Source organism: Zonotrichia albicollis, chromosome 28 (genome assembly GCF_047830755.1).
Source record: "Zonotrichia albicollis isolate bZonAlb1 chromosome 28, bZonAlb1.hap1, whole genome shotgun sequence".
Lineage (NCBI taxonomy): Eukaryota > Metazoa > Chordata > Aves > Passeriformes > Passerellidae > Zonotrichia > Zonotrichia albicollis.
The window spans coordinates 830,937-854,526 of NC_133846.1; the positions used below are offsets into that span (position 1 = coordinate 830,937).

At 49.0% G+C, this 23,590-nt stretch overlaps 1 protein-coding gene across 4 annotated transcripts in view; it reads left to right on the forward strand.

Annotated features, from left to right (window-relative positions):
* Positions 1-5,405: 5,405 nt before the first annotated feature.
* Positions 5,406-23,590, forward strand: part of PPP1R12B (protein phosphatase 1 regulatory subunit 12B) — a 137,045-nt gene continuing 118,860 nt past the window's right edge. For 2 of the 4 annotated variants that reach the window (XM_074528211.1, XM_074528212.1), the window contains exon 1: positions 5,407-5,905. In XM_074528211.1, coding sequence (XP_074384312.1) covers positions 5,618-5,905 — 288 coding nt within the window. In that variant the 5' untranslated portion in view covers positions 5,407-5,617. Of the gene's footprint in view, positions 5,906-23,590 lie in introns of all 4 variants that reach the window. The other 2 variants (XM_074528210.1, XM_074528213.1) reach the window with 2 other exon arrangements.

Below are 23,590 nucleotides of genomic sequence, written 5' to 3' on the forward strand. Positions count from 1 at the left end.
CAGATTGGAGTTCAGCAGCAGCTGCAGCTTGGACATGGCCGTGGCCTCTCAGCTCAACAGGCCCAGTGCAGCCTCCTGCTTCCATTGTCACCAACAGCCTCAGACACTGCTGACTCTGGTGTCCCTTGCCATGGGAAGATGAATCCTTCTTTCCAGATTCCAGCTCTTGCCTTCAGGATCAACCTGAATTGCTTCAGGATTGCTCCAGACAAATGTGTTTTAGTCTGGCCAAGGAATCTGTTCCTTTGCAAAGGGAACTCAGAAGCTTTCTGAACTTCAGCCTGTGACCACTGGAGACTTGAGACCATGTTCTGTTCCTCTGAAGGAAGATTGTAAGTCCCTGGTTGCCCGTGTCATTGAAAACTGGGTCCACTAAGGAGTGGATCTTGCCCTGCCCACTGGCTGGGCTGGCTGGGGCATGGACAGAGGAGATGGCATTTGGGTGTACAAAAATTGCACCTTTATAAGTATTCTTTCAACAGGAGAATTTCCTTTTTTCTTTCTTCTATTTGCAGAGACCTTGACCAGTGGAATCTGCTGATGATCAAGACGAAGTAATTCCAAAGAAAAGACTGCATGTAGCCTAAGGAAGGAAACCCACATTTTGGGATTTTCAGGCTGGGAACTGTTGGATGATAAATAGGTTTAGTTTGTATTGGGTTTAGCTCTTGTTTGTTAAAAGCTTTGCTGTTTACTGTAGATAGACAAGTTGGTAGAGTTTGTTCAAGAAGGAGAAGTTTGCTTTCTGTTCAAGTTCCCAATAAAATTGTTTGAGATTGTTCAAAAGTAGGTGTTAAGATTAATAGATTAAGGCTGAGCTGTAAAATTCAGGAATTGACATTGGACTCTGTAATTGTAGAAGATGTATTATTGATACATGTTACTGGGATAAAATGTTCTCTGAAACTGGAATGGGTATGTTTGCCTGGTTTCCTGAGAGTTCTTGGACGGTGCAGTCAGCCATGGAATGCTGTGGGGAAAGGGGGACCTCTCCTGGTCTCATTTCCAGTCTCCTCACGCCAAAGCAGGAGAGGATTCCAAAAGATTTCTATGACTCTTCACATCAATTGTTGGGGACAGCACCAGCTTGGCATCTAAGGCAATTCCTTTTGCTTCAAGTTGTGTTTATAGCAAACTTGGACCCACAGGCTGGGAAACTGCTCCAAATGTCTGTCAAATTATATAATCTGGTCTTCATATGGACATGACAGCTTGACTCCAATGTGCTGCATCTTTCACAAAAGCCAGAAACAATGGCACAGACTGCAGGGGTTTGGGGATGGCTGTTGGTGTGGGTCACAGACAGTTCTCCAGAGTTGTGGCTGTGCAGGCATTTTTGGCATTTGGTAGCTCACTCCAATGTCCAGAAGTCCTGGGAAGAGGCAGAAATCTCCACAAATACCAGGATCAAGTCCTGTCAGGACAAGGAAAGGCCTGGTTTCAGATGGCTGATTGGCCCAGCCGGGCAGTTTGCACAGGAGCCTGCTCTTGTCAGCTGTGCAAACAGAGTGGGCTCTCTCCCAGTCCCACAGCTCAGGCCGGGAAAGGGATTCCAGAACCCAAAGCTGAACCCAAAGACACCAATGTGGCCGTGCCCACAGCTTTGGGCCAGGGCTCCAGCTCACACCAGCCTGGCTTCCAGCCCCAGGGAATTCCATTCTGGAAACAAGAGGGGAAAAGCTCAGCAGCTGCAGGCCTGCTCCAGCACAGACCCAGCATGCCCATCCTCAGGAAGAACCAATCCCGCTGGGAAGAGACAGGCTGGGGGATGAAGGCACTGAGAGCAGCCCTGAGGGGAGGGACCTGTGGGTGCCTGGTGGGTGAGGGGTGGCCATGGCCCATCCACACGTGCTGGCACCCAGAACCCCCCTGTGCTGGGCTGATCCCCCAGGGGGGCAGCAGGGCAGGGGGGAACTCTGCCCCTCTGCCCCACTCAGGTGAGACTCCACCTGCAGAGGTGTTTTCCACCCTGGGGCCCAGCACAGGAATAACATGAAGCTGTTGCAGCAAGCCCAGAGGAGGCCACAGAGATGACAGAGAATTAAGGAAAGGCTGAGAGAGTTGGTGTTGGTCAGACAGGAATAGCAAAGGCCTTGTAGTGACCTAATTGCAACCTTCCAGTACCTGAACAGAACCAACAAGGAAGATAAAGGAAGACTATTTACAAGGTCCTGGAGTGACGGGACATGGGGAAACAGTTTTAAACTGTAAGAGGAGAGACTTTAGTTTGGATATTGGGAATAAATTCCTCCCTGTAAGGGTGGTGAAGCCCTAGCACAGGTTGCCCAGAGAAGCTGTGGCTGCTCCATCTGTGAAAGCGTTCAAGTGTTCATCCAGCCAGGCTGGATGGGGCTTGGAGCAGCCTGGTCTAGTGGAAGGTGTCTCTGCACATGGCAGGGAGTGGAATCAGATAAGCTTTAAGATTCCTTCCAAATCAAACCATTCTGGGATTCTATGATATGGAGCATGGGAAAATAATCACCCAAGCCACAACCAGTCTCGTGCTCCTCAGGACTGTGTGCAGAGGGATCCCAGCCTGCAACAACCACAGCTGAAAGCCTTTTTCAGGCTTTCACGCCAAGGAGAATTATTTGGTATTGACTTACTGTAAATAATTTGTCGTGATGCTTTCACACCCACATGAGAGGGACCAATCTGATTTTATTTATGCCTCAGCATATGCTATATTCTTATAGGGGCTGCAGATGCGCTGGCAGCCCTGTCCCCAGGAAGGCTTCACCTGGCAGGCCATCAGGGCAGAGGAAGCCTCCACGATCGGGATGTGAGCGGGCCCTCCACTCTCTGGCCGATGGGGCAGATGCCGCCAAACCGGGCTGTGAGGGAGCGTTAGCCCAGGGCTGCAGCGGCTCCCGACACACCGGGAGCGTTTCTTTCGGGCACCTCGGGGGGAGCGGGGCTCGCCCGCAGGGTTCGCCCGGCCCCCTCTCCGCCTGGCCTGTTCCTCCCTGTGCTCCTGCGTCCCTGTCTGCCCCCGTCCTGCCCTGCCTGGCCGGTGCCGCGATGCAGCTCGCCGCCACCACCAGCCGGTGTCCGCTGTTCTCCCGACGGAGCGGGCGCTGCTCCCGCGGCCCCCGGCCCGCAGCCACCGCGCCCCGACCGGAGAACAGCGGCGGCTCCAGGGCCGCGCCCGCGGCCTCGGCAGCCCGGCCGTGTCTGAAGGAAGGAGCACACACAGCCCGCTGCTCTTTGGATACCGTGCCCAGCCCGCTATGTCCGAGGGAAGGAGCACACACAGCCCGCTGCTGTTTGGATACCGCGCCCTGCCCGCCTCGGCAGCCACGCAGACCGCGGTTCGCTGCGCACACGCTGGGTCGGCCAAGCCAGGCTGACACACAGCCGGGTTCTTGTGCTGACGCTGGCCCTGTCTTCTGTTTTGTTCTCTCGTTTTCCCTCTCTGCTCTTTTTTTCCTATCCCGCTGTAGTAAGAACACTTACCCTTTTTTATCAATAAACGGTTCTCAGATATCATATTGTTGCATTTGTGCTTTATTTTCGTCTATCAAATCTATCAAAAAGAATCCTTGCCGACTCCTCGTTTTATAGCGGATCGGACACCACCTCAACAGCCACTGTCCATACTGCCCGCTGCCAGGAGCTCCACACGGAACTCTGCCATGTGAAGCCCTTGTCCTTGTTGCTCTGAACTGAACCATTTCTGTTCTAGCAATTCCAAACGTCGTGTTTGTGATTTTATATTGTCATGTCAACCATTATCTGGCTATTCTATTAATATTGAACAGCCCTGTGGCTTCTAACAGTTCATTAGAGTGAGTCATGATATTTTGCACGCTGTGGGTATCAGATACTCGGCTCCACAGCTCCTGAGGGTTTTCCCTAGAACTTTGCTGAAAATTGCTGGAGTTGTTTTAAGGCTAACGAGCAAATGCCATCTGCTCTGGGGGGACTTGTCACTGATCATTCAGCAGCGTAGCCGTCCTGAGATTCCTCCAGTGAACAATTTGAGGCAAATCCTCCGTTCGGCAGCTGGGTACCACAGAACAACCTGACGGAGAGGGGCAGCCCCTTCGCCGAGAGCAGAGGTGCTGTGTGATGCTCAGCGGGACGGGACGGACGCGCAGCCACGAGAGGGGGCTCGGGGAAGGCACAACGAAGCCAAGGCAAACGCACGGTCCCAAGCCCTGAGCGCTGCAGCGGGTCCGGCTGGAAGGGAGCGGTCGGGGGGCTGCGCCGGAGGGAAGGAGCCCCAATGGAAGAGAGCGGCCGGGGAGTTGTGCCGTGGGGAGCCCCGCAGGTCCTGATGGAGGGGAACGGCCGGGGCGCTGTGCTGGGGGAGCCCCGATGGAAGGGGGCGGCGGGGGCTGTGCCGGGGGAGCCCCGCCGGTCCCGCTCGCCTCCCGGGGACGCCCGGGCTCGGGGCTAACCAGATATTGAAATACTAAATGTATTCGATCACGCATATTTGTCCCCCGCTATTTTCCCCAGGAATTCTTGAAATACATCTTTAAATGCCCAGAGAATAAAAAATTCTTGTAATATTTCTTCTCTAATGACTGTAACCTTGCGCAAATCCTGTATTAGTGCGGCAGAAGAGTTGCACAAAGTTCTGAGAAGCCTTCTTGCCTTCTGAGCTTTTCAAGGAGGATGAATTTGGTTTCACGAAGGTTTCAGAATGCCATACTTTTTTTTTTTTTAAACGTTCATTATGCCAGGGTTAGAGTTTTCACAGACCTACATGATTATGGCTTAGTTCTTGCTTGCAAATCTGCAGGTTCCGGCACTTAATAAAATAATCAGCCACTTGTGTGACTGATTTTAGACTGGCAGCTCTGGGAGCTCCGCACCCCTCTGTCCGTTCCGATGGCAGCAGGATATTTATCCCGAGGCTCCAGAGACGAGAACGGAGCTGGGAAAGGGTCTGGAGCCCCAGGAGCAGCTGAGGGAACTGGAAAGGGGCTCAGCCTGGAGAAAAGGAGGCTCAGGGAGCCCTTCTGGCTCCGCACAACTCCTGACAGGAGGGGACAGCCTGGAGGAGCCGGGCTCTGCTCCCTGGGAACAAAGACAGGACAAGAGGAAACGGCATCAGGTTGTGCCAGGGGAAAGTTTCGGTTGGATATCAGTAAGAATTTCTTCCCGGAAAGGCGGTCAGGCGTTGGAAGGGGCTGGCGGGGGCAGTGGTGGAGTCTCCATCCTTGAAGGCACGAGGCCTAAGGAAGACTGGACGTGGCACTCAGAGCTCTGGGTGGGCAGGTGGCGATCGGGCACAGCCTGGTCCCAACGCTCCCGCAGCTCCTCCCCGCCCTCAGCGGTGCCGGCGTTCCGTGACTCCGGGGAGGGCGGGGTCCGAGGCAGCCACAGCAATGGCACCCGACCGCGCCCGCGCGCGGGGGCCGCCGGGAGTTGTAGTCCTGGTCGCGCCCAGGTGCGGCGCCGCGCGGGGGCCGCCGGGAGCCGCGGCCGCCTCGGGGCAGGTGCGGCGCCGCTCCCGCCCGAACTACATGTCCCGGGGTGCCGCGGGGCGCGCGCGGCGCGGGCGCGGCGGCGGCGGGGGCGTAGCGAAGATGGCGGCGGGGGCGCTGCGCCCCGCTCCGGGCTGAGCGCGGCGCGGCCCCGCGCGGCCCTCAGAGCGGCGGCGGCGATGTCCGAGCCGGAGCACCTGGGCGGGAAGCGGGCCGAGTCGGCGCGGCTGCGGCGGGCCGAGCAGCTGCGGCGCTGGAAGGGCTCCCTGACCGAGCAGGAGCCGGTGGCGCCGGGGGGCGGCCGTGGCCGGCACCGCGGCGCGGGGGGGTCCCGCGTCCGCTTCGAGGAGGGCGCCGTGTTCCTGGCCGCCTGCTCCAGCGGCGACACCGAGGAGGTGAAGAGGCTGCTGGGCCGCGGCGCCCGCATCAACACCACCAATGTGGACGGGCTGACAGCCCTGCACCAGGTACCGGGGCCGGGGAGGCGGCCCGGCTGTGTGTGCGCTCGGTCGGCACCGGGCCGGGGGCGCGGCGGTACCTGAGCCCCGGCCGGGGGTGTCGGTAAACAAAGGGCTCGGTGCGCCTCGGTCCGAGCGCCGTGCGGCGCGTTCAGCCGGTGTCACAGAACGGACCGGGGTGCTTCCAGTCGGGCAGCGGGATGTACCAACTTTCACAGGGTTATTAAGTAGCTTAATTAGCGAAATAAAGCGGGGGCTGGCTGGGCTGCGGGCCTGACCAGGCAGACAGTGTATTAATTTTTTGAAAACTTAAAATGTGATTGGAGTCTCCTGAAATGCCGGGAAAATTTCCCGGCAGGAGTGCGAATTTTGCAAGATCAGAGGTGTCTGGCCAATTCCCGTGTTGTGTTTTACCAGAGTTTCTTTGAAACTCCTCAGGCTGTTCCTTGGCAGGGAGCAGAGAGTGGCCGCATGGCCGATAAGCGACACAGTTTCTATTAATACTCATCCAAATGTGAAGATGATACAAAGTGGTTGCAGGAATTGGCTGCCGAGCGGTAAAGCCTTGACTGTCAAGAAACATGTGCTGTGTTCCATCCGTAGCTTTGGCTGCTCTTGTATAAATGAGCAGGAATGCGAGGGAACATGCAAAATTGCCTCCACAGAATATTGGGAAACCTGTTGCTGTCCAAGACTGATTGAGGATTTAGCAGAATGTGTGAAATCAGTGTCCCAGATTGGTGCATCTGGTCAGCAAAATGAATCTGATTTGGATTCAGGCCAGCTTCATGAAGAAAATATTCTTAGCTCAAGACAGTGTAGATTAAGCATGTAGTGTAGCAACAGGAGTGGGGAAAAAAGCACAGTTCAGGAATAACATCTGGAACTAATGTGTTTGTAAAGAATAATGTGTTAACAGCACAAATACCAGGATAGTTCTTGAGTTAATCAGGATTTTTTCTTTGCCGGGCTGATGTTACAGAAGCATTTGGGACTTGTACAAGGTGGTTCAGGGGCTTGCTGGCTCCTGGCTGTCAGGGAGCAAGGGGCAGGGAGATGTATTCATTTTGGTTTAGGCTTCCAAAAATAAGTAGTGAGGTAAAGAGCATGCAAGCTTACAGACTGTCAGGCTGAATGAGACTTCAGCTGGCAAAGCAGTGACCTTTGTAATGGACGGGCCTTTTTCTTGGTTATTTGTGGAGTTTGGTGTAGCAATAGCAAATAAATTGCCCTGCGTTGGTAGCCTCCAGCACAGCACGTGTACATTTATTATCAGGTAAATAAGTAGTCCTGTGGACACTGGTAAGAACCAGGTTGTTCATTTTGACAGCCAAGAAGGCTGAATTTGAGGTGGATACATGGTAGAGTTGGGATGACTTCATAGGGGTTTCCAGCCAGGATGGGTTGTGATCCCCTTGGAGGGGCCTGGCTCTGTACTGAGGTGTCTGGTGAGGGCTGGATCTGATGGCAGGCACTGAGCTCAGCAAGGTCACACTCCTGCAGACTGTGGCAGGCCATGTATTGACAGGCAGGCTGCAAATTGAATTCTGTGTACGTAAAGGATACAGAATTGTATCATATGTGCCTTATGAGCACAGTATCAGGTGACACTGACCAGTAACACCTAGGGCTTGATGCTTGGGAGAGCTTGGATGAGTGAGTGGTGGAGCAGATGCTGGCAGTAGCAGCCAGCTGCTTACGTGAAGTGTTTCTTCACAAACTTGACAGAAAGGGAGGGTGACCTTACTGGGATTGGAATAAAAACTCTGTTCCAACGTCCCATGGATGTAATAACAGTTTTGCTGAGGAGTGACAGGATGTTCTTGCACACCCAAGTGGTATAAACACTGTTTTGTAAAAGATTTTGCTGTGCATCTGTATCCTCAGTCTGTAAATCTCTATCAGATGAAAATGGTTATTAGCATGATCGGGGAGGTTGTTGTGAGTTCCTTTCTCTGAACCTCTCCAAAACAGATTTGTTTTCATGTTGCTTGGAGAATGGTGCTGCCTATGGTAAAGCATCAGCCAAGGCCAGTTAGGTTGGGGATCCCCAGAGCACTGGTTGACAGCTAAAATGATGTAGTGCATGTGAGGATATTTAAATAACTTCTCTTAGTATTAGAAACACAATGTTACATTACAGGGCAGGTGGTAGTGACAGTCTGCCCTTGTTTAGTACCTGTGCAACCAAATGGCCACTCAATGCAGAAGGAAATCCTACACATTGAAAAGAGTTGTCTTTGTTGACAGAAAGATCAGGTAAAATATTTTGCTTTGGTTAAATAATTTAGTACATGAGACTTGCTCTGGATGAGCATCAGGTCTTTTTAGGTAATGGAAGGGTTAACCAAGTCAATTGACTTAATTTGTCAGACTCAGCAGCTGCTCCCACAAAACCTAAGACCAATCTTACAAATCAGGTTAGTTTGTTTGAAGTGCAGGGTGGCCCCAAATATTGTGTGTGTTCACAAAGGTAAAATTACACTTGCTCTGGTATCTGGGCCACTGTGGCTAAGATCCATTGTGTGCTTGCTGTGTGAGAAGCTGCCTTGGCTATTTATAGCCACCAAGCTGTATTTTGAAAATACCCTTTTAAATTACAGTGATGTTTCTGAGCCTGCAGCCTGTGTCACTGCCCTCTTTAGAAGCATCAGGTGCCACACAGACCTGCACCACAGACCATGTCTGGAACCTGCAGGGTGGCTTCAGCTGTGCTTTGTCTACCTCAGTGCCTGCAGAATGTTGCTGGAGGAACATCAGTCCTGTATTTTCAATAATTAACTTAATTATGTTCATTGAATTATTTTTGACAATGATTTTGTGTCTAATGAAAAATGGAAAGGGAGATATTAGTTAAATGTGAGTGAACATTTAGAAATCATCAGGAAAACTGCTACCAGTTGGTGAAATGAGCTGTTGGTGGCAGTTGAACTTCTCTGGTGTTTGCAGGTGGTGGGAAATGGGAATGAACTGCTGCTTTGTCTCCTGGGTGACAGATAAAACCAAAGAGTAAACTCTGTGAAAATTGAGTCTTAAGGGAAAAACATTCTGCTGCTTCTAGTTGGTAAAGCATCTCCCAGTGTAATAATAGCAATGCTTGGTTGTCTTCAAGGACTGGTTCACAAAGGATGACAGCAAAGATTGTTTATCCTCTGTCTGCCCTTTGATGATTTACTCTCTGTTTCCCTTTGGCCTGTTCCAAGGAGCAGTGAGTTGCTCATGAAATAGCTCCTGTGTCATTTACAGCACTCTGCAGTACCTTGGTGCTTGCTGTTGACTTTGTTTTCAGGTGCTGGGTGCCTGTGATAATTCAGGAGCTGCTTCTTGAATAGTCAGGTACTTTGTGCAGTAACTCTGGGTTAGGTGGAGGCTGTTTGTTGTTCTCAGTTTGTTATTCCTCCTTCTGAGCCACAGCTGTAAAACTGCAGGCATGTCTGGTTGCTCCTCAGAGCTTTATAAGGTGGCATCTGTGTCAGAAGGTTTGGACAATTTTCAGTTGCTGCTCAGCAAGTTTGCAATTTCCTCATACAGGTTGTGTGCAGCTGTAACAAAGCAGGAAGCAGCAGGATTTCAGGACAGTCCAGAAACCAGACAGAGATATGAGAGAGCCCCCTGCCCATCACAGCAGTCTGGAGACTTGGAAGAGGCACTGAGGTGCTAACACTGGGACAAGATCTGGAGACTGAGGGGGAAGGAAGAAAGGATTCCCCCACCACTTCCATGTTCAGCACTAAACCATGTCCCTAGGTGCCACAACTGTGCACTTTCTGAACACTTTCAGGGGTGGTGACTCCTTTGCCAGGGCCTGACCACCCTTTTGGCAAGGACTTTTCCATAAGATTCAGCCTAAACCTCCCCTGGCACAGCTTGAGGCTGTTCTCTCTCATCCTCTCCCTGTTCCCTGGGAGCTGATTCCCCCGGCTGTCCCCTCCTGTCAGGAGCTGTGCAGAGCCACAAGGTCCCCCCTGAGCCTCCTTTTCTCCAGGCTGAGCCCCTTCCCAGCTCCCTCAGCTGCAGCCCCTTCCCCAGCTCCCTTCCCTTCTCTGGACACAGAATTTCTTTATCACTGGAAGGTAGCAGCCAGTCTGTGCCTTGAAAGGTGAGGAGATAACACAACTTAAGAGTGGCATGATAACTCTGGAATGGATGTTCAGGTGCCCATCTTTGGGGCATCACAGCTGTGTTTTAAGGTAGTTCAGCTTCTGATCTTTAAGTTGGTGATGATAGCATCATAAATCAGGCTGCATTTTTTAAGATTGGGTGGCTGCATTGCCTAAAAATACATTCATTCCTGGAATAGAAGGTTATCTAGGGAGAGTCATACCTTTCCCACTGTGCTGTGCAGAGTTCCTCTCTGAAGGTGTTCTTCTGCCAGGAAAAATAAAAGTTGCAATCTTCTTGTGCTGCATGTAACACTGCTCGTCAAAGTGAAATATGGCACTGTCAAAAATAGGGTTTATCACTAGGGTGAGTGGAATGGGGTTTTTGGGTTTCAGTTATAAATGGGAATTTAGTAGCATGTACCATCCCACAGGGCTCAGAATAAAGTGAAATAGCTTGGAAAATGCCTACAGTACACAAGGAATTTATGAGACAAAATAATCTGCAGTGCTGTTTTATCAACCTCGTGCTTTTATTTTCTTCCTTTTGGCTTACTCAGTCCCTGTGTTGCCTTGATACTTTCATCAAGGGTTCAATTGTCTTTCCCTTGCATCTCTATTTCCAAGCAATCTCCTGAGTGGGCAGAATGAACTGTAGACTACACAAGCTAACCTTGAGCTGCAGTTAGAGCCTGGGAGAGCTGCTGCTCCTGGCAGCAGGGCACAAACCTTCCCTGCTTTGCTTTGGGGCACTTTCAGCTGCTTGCTTTGGCTTCTGGAAACTGAAGACAACCACATCATTTACTCAGTACTGGGTGCCTGGGAGGAAACTGCATTTTAGTAAGTAAATGGGTGTTTGGGAGGGGAAATGTGCATCTTCATTGCTTCCTTCCTCAGCCTTTGTTTATCCTCCCCAGTGATTCTGTGTGTCAGGCTCTGCTGCTCCCCATAAACAGTGAACAGGGGAGCTGGTGGGATTTGCAGCAACAACTTCCATGGCAGCAGCTGGAAGTGCTGACCCTGGTCCCTTAGTGCTGCCTGTGGAAAAGTTCTCATCTCCACTAGAGCTGCTGGGCAGTCTGGAGTCCTGGCCTCACATGGAAAGCTCATTTGGAAAGCAAAGGTGTTTTAGGGAAAGCTTGTTGTGCCTAATGTGTGCTGAAAGCTTTCTGACTCGTGCAAATGAAATTCTTGAGCCTGCATCAGAGATGGAGACAAGTTTTCCATGCTGCATACTTGTCTGAATCAACATGGCTTGATAAGATTGAAAGCCAGCTCAGCAGAAATGCAGGAATTAGCAATGAATGCAGTGCCTGGCCAGCCCCTGCTCCAGCAGCACAGCTCCTGCTGCCATGGCTGGAAACATTCAGTGTTTGTGCTCAAACATTCAGTACATTTATGTGCACAACTCTCAGCTGTAAGCTAGATGAAGCTCCCATCATCCTGGCATTATTTTTTGCAATTTATAATGTCTTTTGCTTATTTTAACAGGGAGTGTTTGGGCTGGGATCTGTTTCTATTTCAAACAGTTTTAGAGATTCAGAATTCAGACTTGGTACTGTGGGGCTTGTGAGACATCACAAGTGCTGTGCTTTGTAATATACTGAGATCATAACTGACTAATATTAAAATATAGGACTTCTGAATTGGTATGCTGGCTCCCAGTTGAGGATTATTATATACCATAAGTCAAAAAGGCCTGTCAGACTGTGCATATTAGAGCCATCAGTTTTAAGAAGGCTGGGAGAAGGGAATATTATGTAAGTGGTTGTATGAATTGATATTTATTCTTTCTAACTTTTGAATACAAATGAAGGCAGGTGGAGCATTAAATATTCTGAAACATGTTTTTTAAAAAAATGTATTTGTGCAGAGGGTTGGGGTAAAGAATGAAAGAGAAACCCAGAGCCTTCCAGGGGAATGGCAGCCCCTGCTATGCAGTGACAGGATCCCAGCTGAGTGAACCTTTTGACCTAGTGATGATGGGATGGTGAGGGTGCCCAGTATAAATCCTGGGATCTGAGTCTGCAGTTTATTTTCAGCTGTCCTTCTGAAGGGGGGTGCCACAGCTGTCCCTGCAATCTCCTTTCTTGGGCTGCAGCAAACTGATCTGCATGGGGAGGAAGGTGCAGCTTGCCCAAGGAGCTGGGCCATGGGCCTTGGCAGGAAAACTTCACTTGCTGAAAATCTGAGACCAGGTTGGACAGGACTTTGAGCAGCCTGGCCTAGTGGGAGATGTTCTGTCCATGGCAGGGTGTTCAGTGAGATGAACTTTAAGGTCCCTTCCAACCCACACCAGTCTGTGATTCTCTGAAGGATTTAGTGGGGATTTAAGTGCCTGTTTTCATGGGGCTCACTTCAGCATGAATGGACTTAAGAACAAGCTCATGGTAGGTATAGTCTGTCCAGGCCTGTGCAGAGATGTCTCAAGCTGCTGTGAACTTCAAATGGGAGCAGTGGAAGCCAGAGCATGGCTGTGCAACCTGCACAGCTTCAGGGAGCCACATTTTATTTCCTCCCTCCACTCCTGAGATATTCCCCCTCTCACTGTAGTGAAACACAACCTTGCTTAAATACCTAAGGCTTCAAATGATTTTCAGAGGAAATTTGCTTTTCTGCATTTCCAGCCTAATGAGCTCAATACCACACATTGCCAGATCCTGGCAGTCAGGCTTCTCTTTTCACATCCAGCTGACAATCAAGGGCATCAAAATTCCTGATTGAGACACCTACACCATTTTTCATGTCAGTTTTCATTCATAATAATTATAGCATGCAGTGCTTACAGGTGATCAGTATTTTAGAAAATACATCTCTGTGTTCTCTTGTTAAATATTTTCCTTGTTAAATATTTTCCTTGTTAAACAAATTTTGGAAAAATCAGTCTCCTTCCAGCTTTAAACTCTAAGTTTAAATATAGTCTTTGCTGCTCTGAAAACCACCAAAATAACTGAAAATTCACTCTTTGAGAGTAAATAGTATGATTTATTTTTCTTTAGTGCTGATTTGTTTGGGATTTTTGTAACTTGTTTCCTTTGGCTGGACAAAATAGAACACTCTTAACTTCCACTTTCACTGGAAATGTTTCTATAATACAATAAGCTGACCTTGCAGAGGGACACAAGCAGCTTCAGCGTTGCTTTTCCAGCATTCAGCCTTGCTCGTAAATCTTTGTGAGATGTACAGAATGCAGAGTGACCACCTGCCATTAGCTTTTTATGTGTCACTGCCTTTTCAGGGTAAAACTAAACCTGGTCCCTGTCTGATCCTCTGAGCCAGAGCATTGATTTGCCACAGTGATTGCTCACCATCCATTTCTGGAATCTCTCTGAAGCCACCTCCTATTTATAATTTGCCATTCCCTGCTGTATCAGTTAATGTGATTTTGTATCAAAGACTGATGGGTTTTACATCTGAAATGTGGGATAGCAGCAAGTGCTGGTCCAGGCTTGTCTAAACACAAGTGCTGGCTTAGTGAGGGGACTCCAGCAGTGCTTTAGGGAGGTGAGGTGAGTGTGTGTGGGCTCTGCCCATACCCAGCTTATGTCTGTTTAGTTTGGACCTGTAAATGGAGTAGCATCCCCCAGAGGGATGTAAACCAGCATGAAGCTGGTAGGGCCTGCACAGGGAGCTGCTCCCAGTTCACCACCTGGGCTTTGTGCTTGAATTGAAGCATCCAGAAGTGCTGCTGGTTTCATCCTGAAGTCAAAGTATGAAGCATCTTCATCTTCCAGGATTTCAATTCATATGGATTGTCATCCTTACCCAAAACAGCTATTAATTATGAATTATCTTGAGTGACAGTTATAAAAAGCAGGAGCTTTATTTAAAAAGTGGCTTTTTACACAGGCAGATAGCAATAGGACAAGGGGGAACACTTTTAAGCTAAAAGGGAAGAGGTTTAGATTGGATGTTGGCAAAAAGTCTTCCCTGTGAAGGTGGGGAGGCCCTGGCACAGGTTGCCCAAAGAAGCTGTGGCTGTCCCACTCTTGGAAGTGTCCATGGCCAGGCTGGGCAGGGCTTGGAGCCACCTGGTGTAATGGAAAGTGTCCCTGCCCATGGCAGGGAATGGAACTGGATGAACTTTAAGTTCCCTTCAAACCCAAACCAGCTGGATTCTGTGATCTCTGACAATTTGATACTTTATGTGAGACATGTAAATAGGGATTTCCCCCATAGAAGGTTGGTGGGACAGGGGAGCTCTAACCCAGCTGGCTGTGAGTGCTGTGGCTTGTTTTAATTGTTTTAGTAAACTCAAATATATATGTATATATATATTTATATAATTGCTCTGAGTTACATCATCAGCAGAGACCCTGCCTGTGCCAACAGAAATAATCAGAATATTTACTTTAAATACTTTTGTGGTACTGGAGGATGAAATGTTCTAAATTTTTATCTAACAAGTCATTTTTCTACCCCATTTGCTCTGTGGTTTCTGTGAGATGACACACTCAGTGTAGACAGCTTTGGTGTTTTTGTGGATAGCACTTAAATCTGAGCTACTGGTTATATTAGCAGAGCAAACACATGTCCAGGAAGAGGTGCACATCCTGAGCCTGGGTAGGAGTCTGACTGCATCTGTGACACACTTCACGCTTGCCAAGTGTGTGATTTAATTTTTTTTCAAGTGCTGTGAACATGCCTGTGGTGGTTTCTGCAGTAGTGAACCCTGTGCCCTTACCTGAGCCTTTTAATGAACATCATAAGTGATGTTGGTATTACTGACATGTTGGTTTAATGTAATCATTTGTGTTACCAAAAAATATTCCACAGGCCAAGATGCTTTCAAAGTAACTTGATGGCAGTGAAATGCTACATTCTAGCCTATTACCAGATCATCTTCCATTTTTCATGCAAGATGTTGGCTTTAAGAGTCTGCAGCAAATATTTCACGCAGAATTATGATTTCTGGGCTGAAATAGCTCTCTAGAACAGAGCTGCTGAGTTGCTGGGTTAAACCTTCAAAGGTGGTTTCATCACTTGATGCTGGCTCTCAGTTCTTCCCTGGCTTCATGCTCCCTCCCTGTGATCTCAGGAAGCTGACTGATCTGCTCCATGCTTCAGCCAGCTCGACTTAGTGTGGGCTGATGTTCTCATCACACCCTTTTAGGGGATTCTGTGTACCCTGCAAGGCTTTGAAAGGTAGAAGTTGTGTTCGAAGGGACTCTTTCAAAGGCTTTGGAGAGGCAGAAAGTCACTGTTGAGTTGCAGAGTCTTCCAGACAGTTGTATGGATTATCTGTAGGAGCAGTTTATTGTGTCTGTCTGGCCTCTCTCTGTCCCCTTGTTCCCTGAGAGCTTGGCACGTTTGCTGCAGGGCTGAGGCAGCTGCCCCAGGGTGTGCTGGTGCAAGAGCAATTCTGTCCTGGGCAGGGCACTGTGTGCCTCTGTTCATAAACCCTCCCTCAGCCCCTTTCTCCAGGCTGTGCAGGTCCCTCTGAGAAGGATCTCCTGCCCCAGCCATGCCAGCAGTTTGGTATCATCTGCTGACTTGGTGAGAGCACTCTGTCCCATAATTGGTGTTAATTGAGTTTGTTAATGAAGACGTGGATTTGTATAGACCCCATCATCACCTGAGGGATGCTGCTGGTGATCAGCTGCTGGCTGGACTTTGTACAGCTTTTGAGCCTGATATTTTCACCAGTGTCAGTCATCTGCTTCTGCAGTCCAGCTCCTGCCTGTTAAACACTGGCAGAGATGTGTCAAATGTGTACCACACTTGCTCTCCTGTCTTCCACACAGGCAGCTTGGAGGGCAATCAAGTTAGGCAAGATGTGCCACTGGTAAATCCACACTGGCTGTTCCACCTGCTGCTGGAAATGGCTGTCAGCAGGATTTATTACACAGCCTTTGCAGGGGCTACAGTGAGACTGAGATGGATGATGGTCCCTGCATCCTTCTAACATGGTGGGGTGGTGTTTGAATGTCATCAGGCCTCCCTTTGTCACCATGACATTTGAAAGTTGGCAGTGATTTGCAGTGACATCAGCCAGCTCCCTCTTAAGCCATGTCTGCATCTCACCTGGTCTCAAACATGGTCCATGGTCATTCCTTCCCCCTCCCTCGCTGGGTCTGGGCTCTGGTGCTGCACACTGGGGCTAACAGGATACGTCTGTGCTTCCTGGGACCTGCACTTGGTCTGTTCCATCCTGTAGGAGCAGGGCTGTCATCAGGAGCACTGCTGGAGTTGTGGCCTGCAGAAACTTCAGCCTTACTGGCCTCTGACTCTTTGCAGTGACTGTAAGACATTCCTAGAATCACAGAACTAGGGAATGGTTTGGGTTGGAGCAGCCCTTAAAGATTGTCTTGTTCCAGCCATGTCAGGGACATTTTCCACTGAACCAGGTTGTTCAAAGCCCTGTCCAACCTGGCCTTGGACACTTGCAGGGTTGGGATACTCCTGTGAGCACAAACTAACCATTTTGTAGGGCATTTTCCTGATTTCCTCATTTCCCTGATTTTCCCCTCCACCAGCCCTGCCCTGCCCTGCCTCTCCCCATCCCCCTCTACAAAATGCAAGTTTCATGGTGAAGTCCCTGCCAGGAGGGAAATAGGAGATGTTCTTTCCACTTGACTTGTCTCCTGTTCTTCAGCACTCAGTCCTGCAGGAACAGCCAGTGAGCACTTGCTGTTGTGTCATACCTGTGGTGCCTTCCCTGCTTTTAGGTGCAAATTTGCACTTCCCCATCAGTTGCAGTTCAGCTCTAAGGCACGTTGTGACCTCTGTTCTTCAGGAGCAGACACACAATCAGCAGTGCTGCTTCCTCATGTCTCCAGGAGAGATGATAGCTGTAGATTTCTGCTTTCTGCTACTGCTTTGGTAAATGTTTCTTCCCCATCCTGCACAGACATCAGTGGCTCCTAAGGTTGGAGGTATTCTCTTATAGAACTTGGCTGTCTTAATTTTATTAATGGCCTTAGCAATTGCTTCCAGTTGCTGAGGAATGCTTCTCGCTGCTGCAGTGTGCTGACACTGTAGGAAATGCTACAAAGCTGAACAGACATTTTTGGTTCCTGAGCCCACTTTAGTGGAGCCCTCTCTACTTTCTGTCCAGCTACCAATTTAATCTCTGCTGCACTTTGGATATTAAGTGTTGCTCAGTGCTCTCTGAATACGGGAAGGGAGTGCAGGAGGCACCAGGTAGGGGCTGGGCTCTGGGGAGGATGCACAGCCTGTCAGTGGTGGCTGCTCAAGACTGAGCAGCCATAAGCTGAGCCATAAGACTGAAAAGCTCAACCTGGTCCTTGCAAAAAGGAATGTCCCAGTCCCACTTGTTAACTCCATGAGCCTGTCACAAGTCAGTCCCATGTGCCCAGCTGACACATGTGCCACCCTGGGGAGCTGGGTTTGAGTAGCTTTGAGTGCCAGAGCTTTGTGCAGGCAAAGCCTTGCTTCTGCCAGCAGGTGAGGAAACTGGGCTGGTGGGTGGGAGTCAGTGGCACCTGAGGTTTGGAGACCAGCAAACAGGGCAGTGAGGGGAGAGCAGGGCTTGGCAGCTGCAGTCCCTCTCTTGGACCAAGTGGAATAGCCTCTGGCTGGGAGGGGAAGGAACCAGTGAGGATAACAGCCCTGTTTGACAGCTTGTGTTCTTTTGCATAGTCCTGGGTGGGACTGTTTGTTTGCTGTTCCTGGGCAGTTCCACCATGTGTTGGCTGCTCTGCATCTCCAGGGCTGCCCAGATGCTTTCTGGACCAAAGTGCTGCTCTGGGGCTTCAAACTTCCTGGAGCTGTTGAGCTTGTGCCAGGCCCTTTTTCACTTGCCTATCAACTGCCATTTGTTTCCCAGACCCTCTAGTAACCTAATCTGATTAATTCAGTGAAAAGCTGAAAAGGTAGTAGAGTTCCTGCCAGATCCACAGAGGTCCACTTTTCATCCAGGTGCCCTAGGGGCCAAGAAGGCCAGGGGTGTCCTGGGGTGCATTGGGATGAGCATTCCCAGCAGGTCAGGGAGGGATCCTGCTCCTCTGCCCAACCCTGGTGAGGCACATCTGGAGTGCTGTGTCCAGGTCTGGGCTCCTCAGGAGGGACCTGGAGCTCCTGGTTTGGGGCCAGCAGAGGCTGCAGAGATGGGAAAGGGCCTGGAGCATCTCCCTGCCAAGGAAAGGCTGAGGGAGCTGGGACTGTTCAGCCTTGAGAGAAGACAGCTGAGATGGGACCTCATTCCTGTCAGTGTCTGCAGGGAGGGCTCAGAGCAGGGCCCAGGCTCTGCTCCCTGGGGCCAGCACTGGCACAAGAGGAATGGAAAGGAGCTGATGCCCAGGAAGTTGCACCTGGACATGAGGTAGAACTTTGTCCCTGGGCAGTGATGGAGCCATGAACAGGCTGCCCAGAGAGGTGAGGAGTCCCCTCCCCTGGGGATATCTCAGACTGTTCTAGACAATCCTGGGCCTTGCGCTCTGGGATGACTCTGCCTGAGCAGGGAGGTGGGACCACATGAGCCACTGGGGTCCCCTCCATCCTGACACATCCTGTGATTCTGTGGTGCCCAGTGCCATCTGAGCAGCACCCAAAATGCTGCTGTAGACAGAGGTGCTCAGGTATTGGTGTGTCAGCCCTCTGTGCAAAGGCTCTGGGCATGAACTTTCCAAATTCCAGGTTAGATCACCCACACCTCTGCTGGGGTTTGCCCCTTCCCTGTTCCCACACACCTGATCTGGAGGGTGGGCTGTACAGGGAGAGGTGGGTTTGTGAGCATGAGCATATTGGCTGCACACACATGGTACTTCTGCAAACATCTACACACTGGACCTATGAAATGGGACTTCCAATGAAGAAAATAGGAAAGTGATGATCTAGAAGAATTTAAATCTAATTATTTCAAATTGGAAAGAATGATATGCTGTTCTGGTGACATATCTTTTATATGTTGTGGCCTGTGTGCATTCTCTTCTCTATCATAAATCACTGTTATAGGTACATGCTCTATTCAGGGAGCACACTGTGTCTGTTTTTGAGGGGATTTTCTTGAATGTATTGGGAGAATCTGAGTCTTGGATACAGCTCAACAGAATAGTTTCAAATGACAAATCTGTCCCACTTTTGGCATTGTGTGCTGAATAGTTTTGTAGTGTTTTCTCAGTGATACCAGGGCTGCGTGCTGTCAGTCTTTCCTGTACAAACATCTCTTAAGATAAAAAATTTAAATTCAGCTTTCTGAGCTTTCCCGAGCTGTAGTATTGACAGAACAGGTTCCAGAGCTGCTCAGACAAATGAGAAGTATCAGGTCTTCAGCATCAGTTGGAACTGGCACATGAGGTCACTGAGCTGTTATCCACTGTGTGTGATGGATCATTTAAAGCAGCTACCAGAGGATGTCAGCAGGAAATGAGAGTTTCAAAAGGGACTCCAAGAACCTGGGGAGTGATGAACCCAAAGCAGGCAACAAGCATGTGGAGAGGAGAAACCTGGTGGAGATGATGTGTTTGGATTTTCAAAACACTTTTGACAATATCCCTCTATGGAAGCTCTAAGAAACAAAGCTATTGTGAAATAAAGAGGTCTTATTAATTACTGTCTGAAAGAGAGAACACAAAGGCTGGCAATAAAGGGTCCGTTTGCAGGAGGAAGGAGAGTTATCCTGTGCATGTCCTCTGCAGCCTGTGCTGCTCTGCGCACCTTTGTGTGAGACAGGAAAGGTGAAATAAATAGGGCAGGAGATCTTTCTCCTTTTTAATGCCTTTATTAAAAATCAGCTGGGGTGGGAAGAGCTGATGGGTCACGCTCACACCACCGCTGCTCCCAGGAGGGGCACAGAGGAGGAGTAAAAGTGCAGCTGTGTCTGCTGGGCTGCAGGCAGAGCTGGGGCTCCATCCTCACAAGAGCACCAGGAGATGCCCATTTGTCAGTTTGACATTCAGGGTCCTCTTTCTAGCATCCTTTTAGGTTAGGGGGAAAGGTAAAAAGGGTCTTAGCAGACACTGGATTCAGTTCCTCACCTCTAGACATCACTTGGCTCTCTTAGTTCCATGGTGGCTCATTGTTTTAGGGGTTTTTCCTGCTAGATTTGGTGAGGTGTTTCCACATTTTCATGCCAACCCCGATGTCACCCCCTCCTCACAGTCCCAGGTGCCACCTTCCAGGAAGCAGCAGGGGGATACTCGACAAAGGGGATTTCTAACTATCAGCAACAGATAATTAAAGGAAAACTATTAACAGCAGGTGATTGCAACATGAAATTATTAACAACAAACAGTTAAAACTCCAACTTAGCAGCAATTGGTTTAACCTGTTAACTCTGCAACTTTTTTTACAAAATGGACGACTTTTCTACTCATAACAAAGGGAATAGTGTGAGGTTACAGTTTGCAAAGGTTCCTGCATAGTCGAGGTAGTGAAGTGTGAGCTGGCCCTGAAGGGTTCTGTATTGGCCAATTCACTGATACAATGGCTGGCAAAATTTGGTCTGTAAATGGGGAGTAATGTTTATGGGGAAACAGTGGCTGCTAATCCAGCTGTCACAGCTGGGAAAGCTTGTATTGGGCTCATGTGTAGATTAGTATATGCAATTATTTCTACCATCTCAAAAAATAATATAGTTAAGGGAAAGAGATGGGAAATAACGTCAAAGGGATCAAAGTCGTGGATTGGGTTCTATATCAGGAAAGAGCAGAACTTTGTGATTCCTTCTGACTGACAAAAAGCCACAAGCACAGATAGGATAAAGGTTTCCAGAATTATATGTAAAATGGCATTCAGGATGTTCAGTTTTTCCTACAAGGAGGGATTTAAGGACATCAGAGTTTTAAAACAAACACTTTTTCTCATCCAGTGTAAAATTCAGCTGTGGAACTAATTGCTTTAGGGCACTGCTCATGCCAAAAGCTTCAGTGTGTTCAGAATCTGCATAGTGGGTGCAATTCTAACTGTGTAAATTAAGCTCTGGATTGCCAAGCTCTAGGATGGGTGGAAGATACAAAGAGCAATTAAAAAATATTATTTATTGCAAGTGAGAGTCAAGAAGAGAAAATAAGATATGGGAAAACTAGTAAGGCCAAAAACCTTCTCAAATGTTAAAGCAAAAGTTTCAGAATTAAAACCTGGTGCTTTTTAGAGGGCTCATAATACTGTCCTGCAGAAATTGTGGCAATTCTGCTTTGTGCTTAGTGGGCAATTTTATTGAATGTTTTGGTAACTTGCTGCAGTGGTGTGAAGTTTACATTTCATAATATCCTCTAAACTAGAAAGAATATGTATATGTGTGGGATATCATCTCACTAATCCAGGAGGTTTTGAGCATTTTTCTCTTCTGGCTCATAATAAACTGAACTGATACATCTGACTGAACACAGTGTCCAGGTGTTCATGCAAGGGATGGATTTCCTCTTTCTTCATCATCTGCACTGGCTTTTCTTTTCATTCTTGGGTGATTGACAAACACAATTTGACCTTCACAGCCCTAAATGGTTTGTCTTTTAAATGAACATCACTTGAGTCATTCTGAACAAGCATTCCCTCGTGCTGAAAAAGATAAGTGGTAAATGTGTCTGTCTCTGATGAGAGACTTCAGGGCTGTGCCAGCCTGTGCAGCAGCAGAGCCAGGGTTTGAACTTCAGAGCATATTGCAAGAGTTATTTTTGTTCCCTTATATTAATAGCTGCTGTAGAAGGAGCCCTGTGCTTAAGGCCAAATCCTGTCTTACACTTACTGTGAGTATTGGCTTCTCTACAGTCTACAACTCTGTCCTCAAAATCCATTCTTTTCCATTTAGTTTAGGTGCTGTCAGTCTGTGAGGAAATGGTTCAATGTTGCAGAAGGTGAACAAGGAATAAAACATTGATTGTAGTCCTTGGGAGGGGATCCATATGCTGACAGCACAGCCAGCTTCTTGCAAATTGTGCTTGGAATTTCAGTTCAGGCCCTGGCCTAAACAAGAACTGCTGCATCTTTTAAATTACAGTCTTGTGGTGATGAAAGAAACCTTCAGAGTCCTGGAGATTGGGTGATACCTATTGTTGACAAAGCTTCTAGCTTCTTTTTGTAATTTATTTATTTTAAACATAGAGTCATGGAACCATTATGTTTGAAAAAGACCTCCAAGATCATCATGTCCCGCCTCTGACCAACAGGTCAACCATGTAGTCAGGCAGATCTGAGCACTGAGTGCCTTCTCCAGTTGGTCCTTAAACACCTCCAGAGATGGGGAAGTCCTTAAACACCTCCTTGGGAAGTCCCTTGAAATGCCTGACCACCTTTTCTGTGGAGAAATTCTTCCTGATGTCAACCTGAACCTCCCCTGCTACAGCTTGAGGCTGTTCCTCTTGTCCTGTCCCTTGGAGCCTGGAAGAAGGAGCCAACCCCTGTCCTGCTAATGTGTTGTGCTGGCCTGGTCTCAGTCTCTAACCATTCACCTGTTCTCCAGTTTGGTCAAACTTGTTTCCTCATGCCTTGGCTTCTTGGAGCCGTGCTTGGCTAATTCCCCTTCTGTGGTAGATGCTGGAAGCTGCACCTCTCCTGCTGGCTTGTGTTTGGCCTTTTGCTGTTTGCCCACAAACCAGACTGGGCTGTCTCATGGTGAGTGTCACCTGTCTCTGGTGACAGGCAGGTGAGGGCAGGTGGTGTGTGGGATCTCAGCACAGCTGGCCTGATGTGCAGAGACACCAAGACAACCCTTGGGGGGCTCAGAGGTCCTGGAATGTGGCCAGAAGTGTCTGGTGGTTGGACTTTGACCCAGCACAGGAAACATCACCTGTATGAGGATGGGAGAATCACAGGGGATAAATGGTGAAGAGATAGATTGGTTATGGTGTGAAATATAGGATTTAGAATTTCGGTACAGGGGGGTGTTAGGGAGACAAAATGGAGGAATTGGGGCGTGTCCTGTCCTTCTTCTTCTTGTCTTCCATCTTCTGTGGTGGTGGTGGCACTTTGGGATTGGTTTTTACTAAAGGCACACTTGTCAATAAGGGTGAAAGGTATTGGGGGGAAAAGGTAAATATCTCATACGTAGTTTTGGGTACAAAGATAACTGACCGCCCCAAGGGCACGCAGTGTGCTCATGGCTGACGTGCTGTGTGGACCTCTGTCGGGCAGAGAGAAGATATTGTAGATAAAAAATTAATAAACACTGAAGACCAAAAAAACCTGAAGACTCCTTTCGTCCTTTGGAGCGCGGGCTGCCCCCAAGGCTATCCCGAGCCTTTCTAGGCCATCAAAACAGCCGACAATGGGACAGTGGTGCTGCTGGAGAGTTCCAGACACAGCTGGAAGAGGTCACAGAAACCCTTCTAGTTCAGTCCTCTGTACTGAGACACGACCAGGTTTATCAGAGCTCTTTAGAAAAGACAGTTAATTATCCCCTTCCCAAACATCATCACAAAGCACTTGTCTGAACTTTCCCCCGAGGGTGAGAGCCCCAGTGGTGGCAGGCTCAGCTGGAACCATGGGAGATGTTCTTCCTGCTTCAGCAGCACCCTGTGAGTCATTCAGCTAGCCTCAGTTACCCACTGGGGACACAGAGGAGGGCACAGATGCTGGATTAAAGCAGAGCTCTCAGTCACTGGTGCTGTAACAACACATCAGTGAGGGCTTGGGGAGGACTGAGACCCCCAGGAAGCAGCGTGGGAGCTGCCAGGGCTGCAGCACAGCAGGGCTG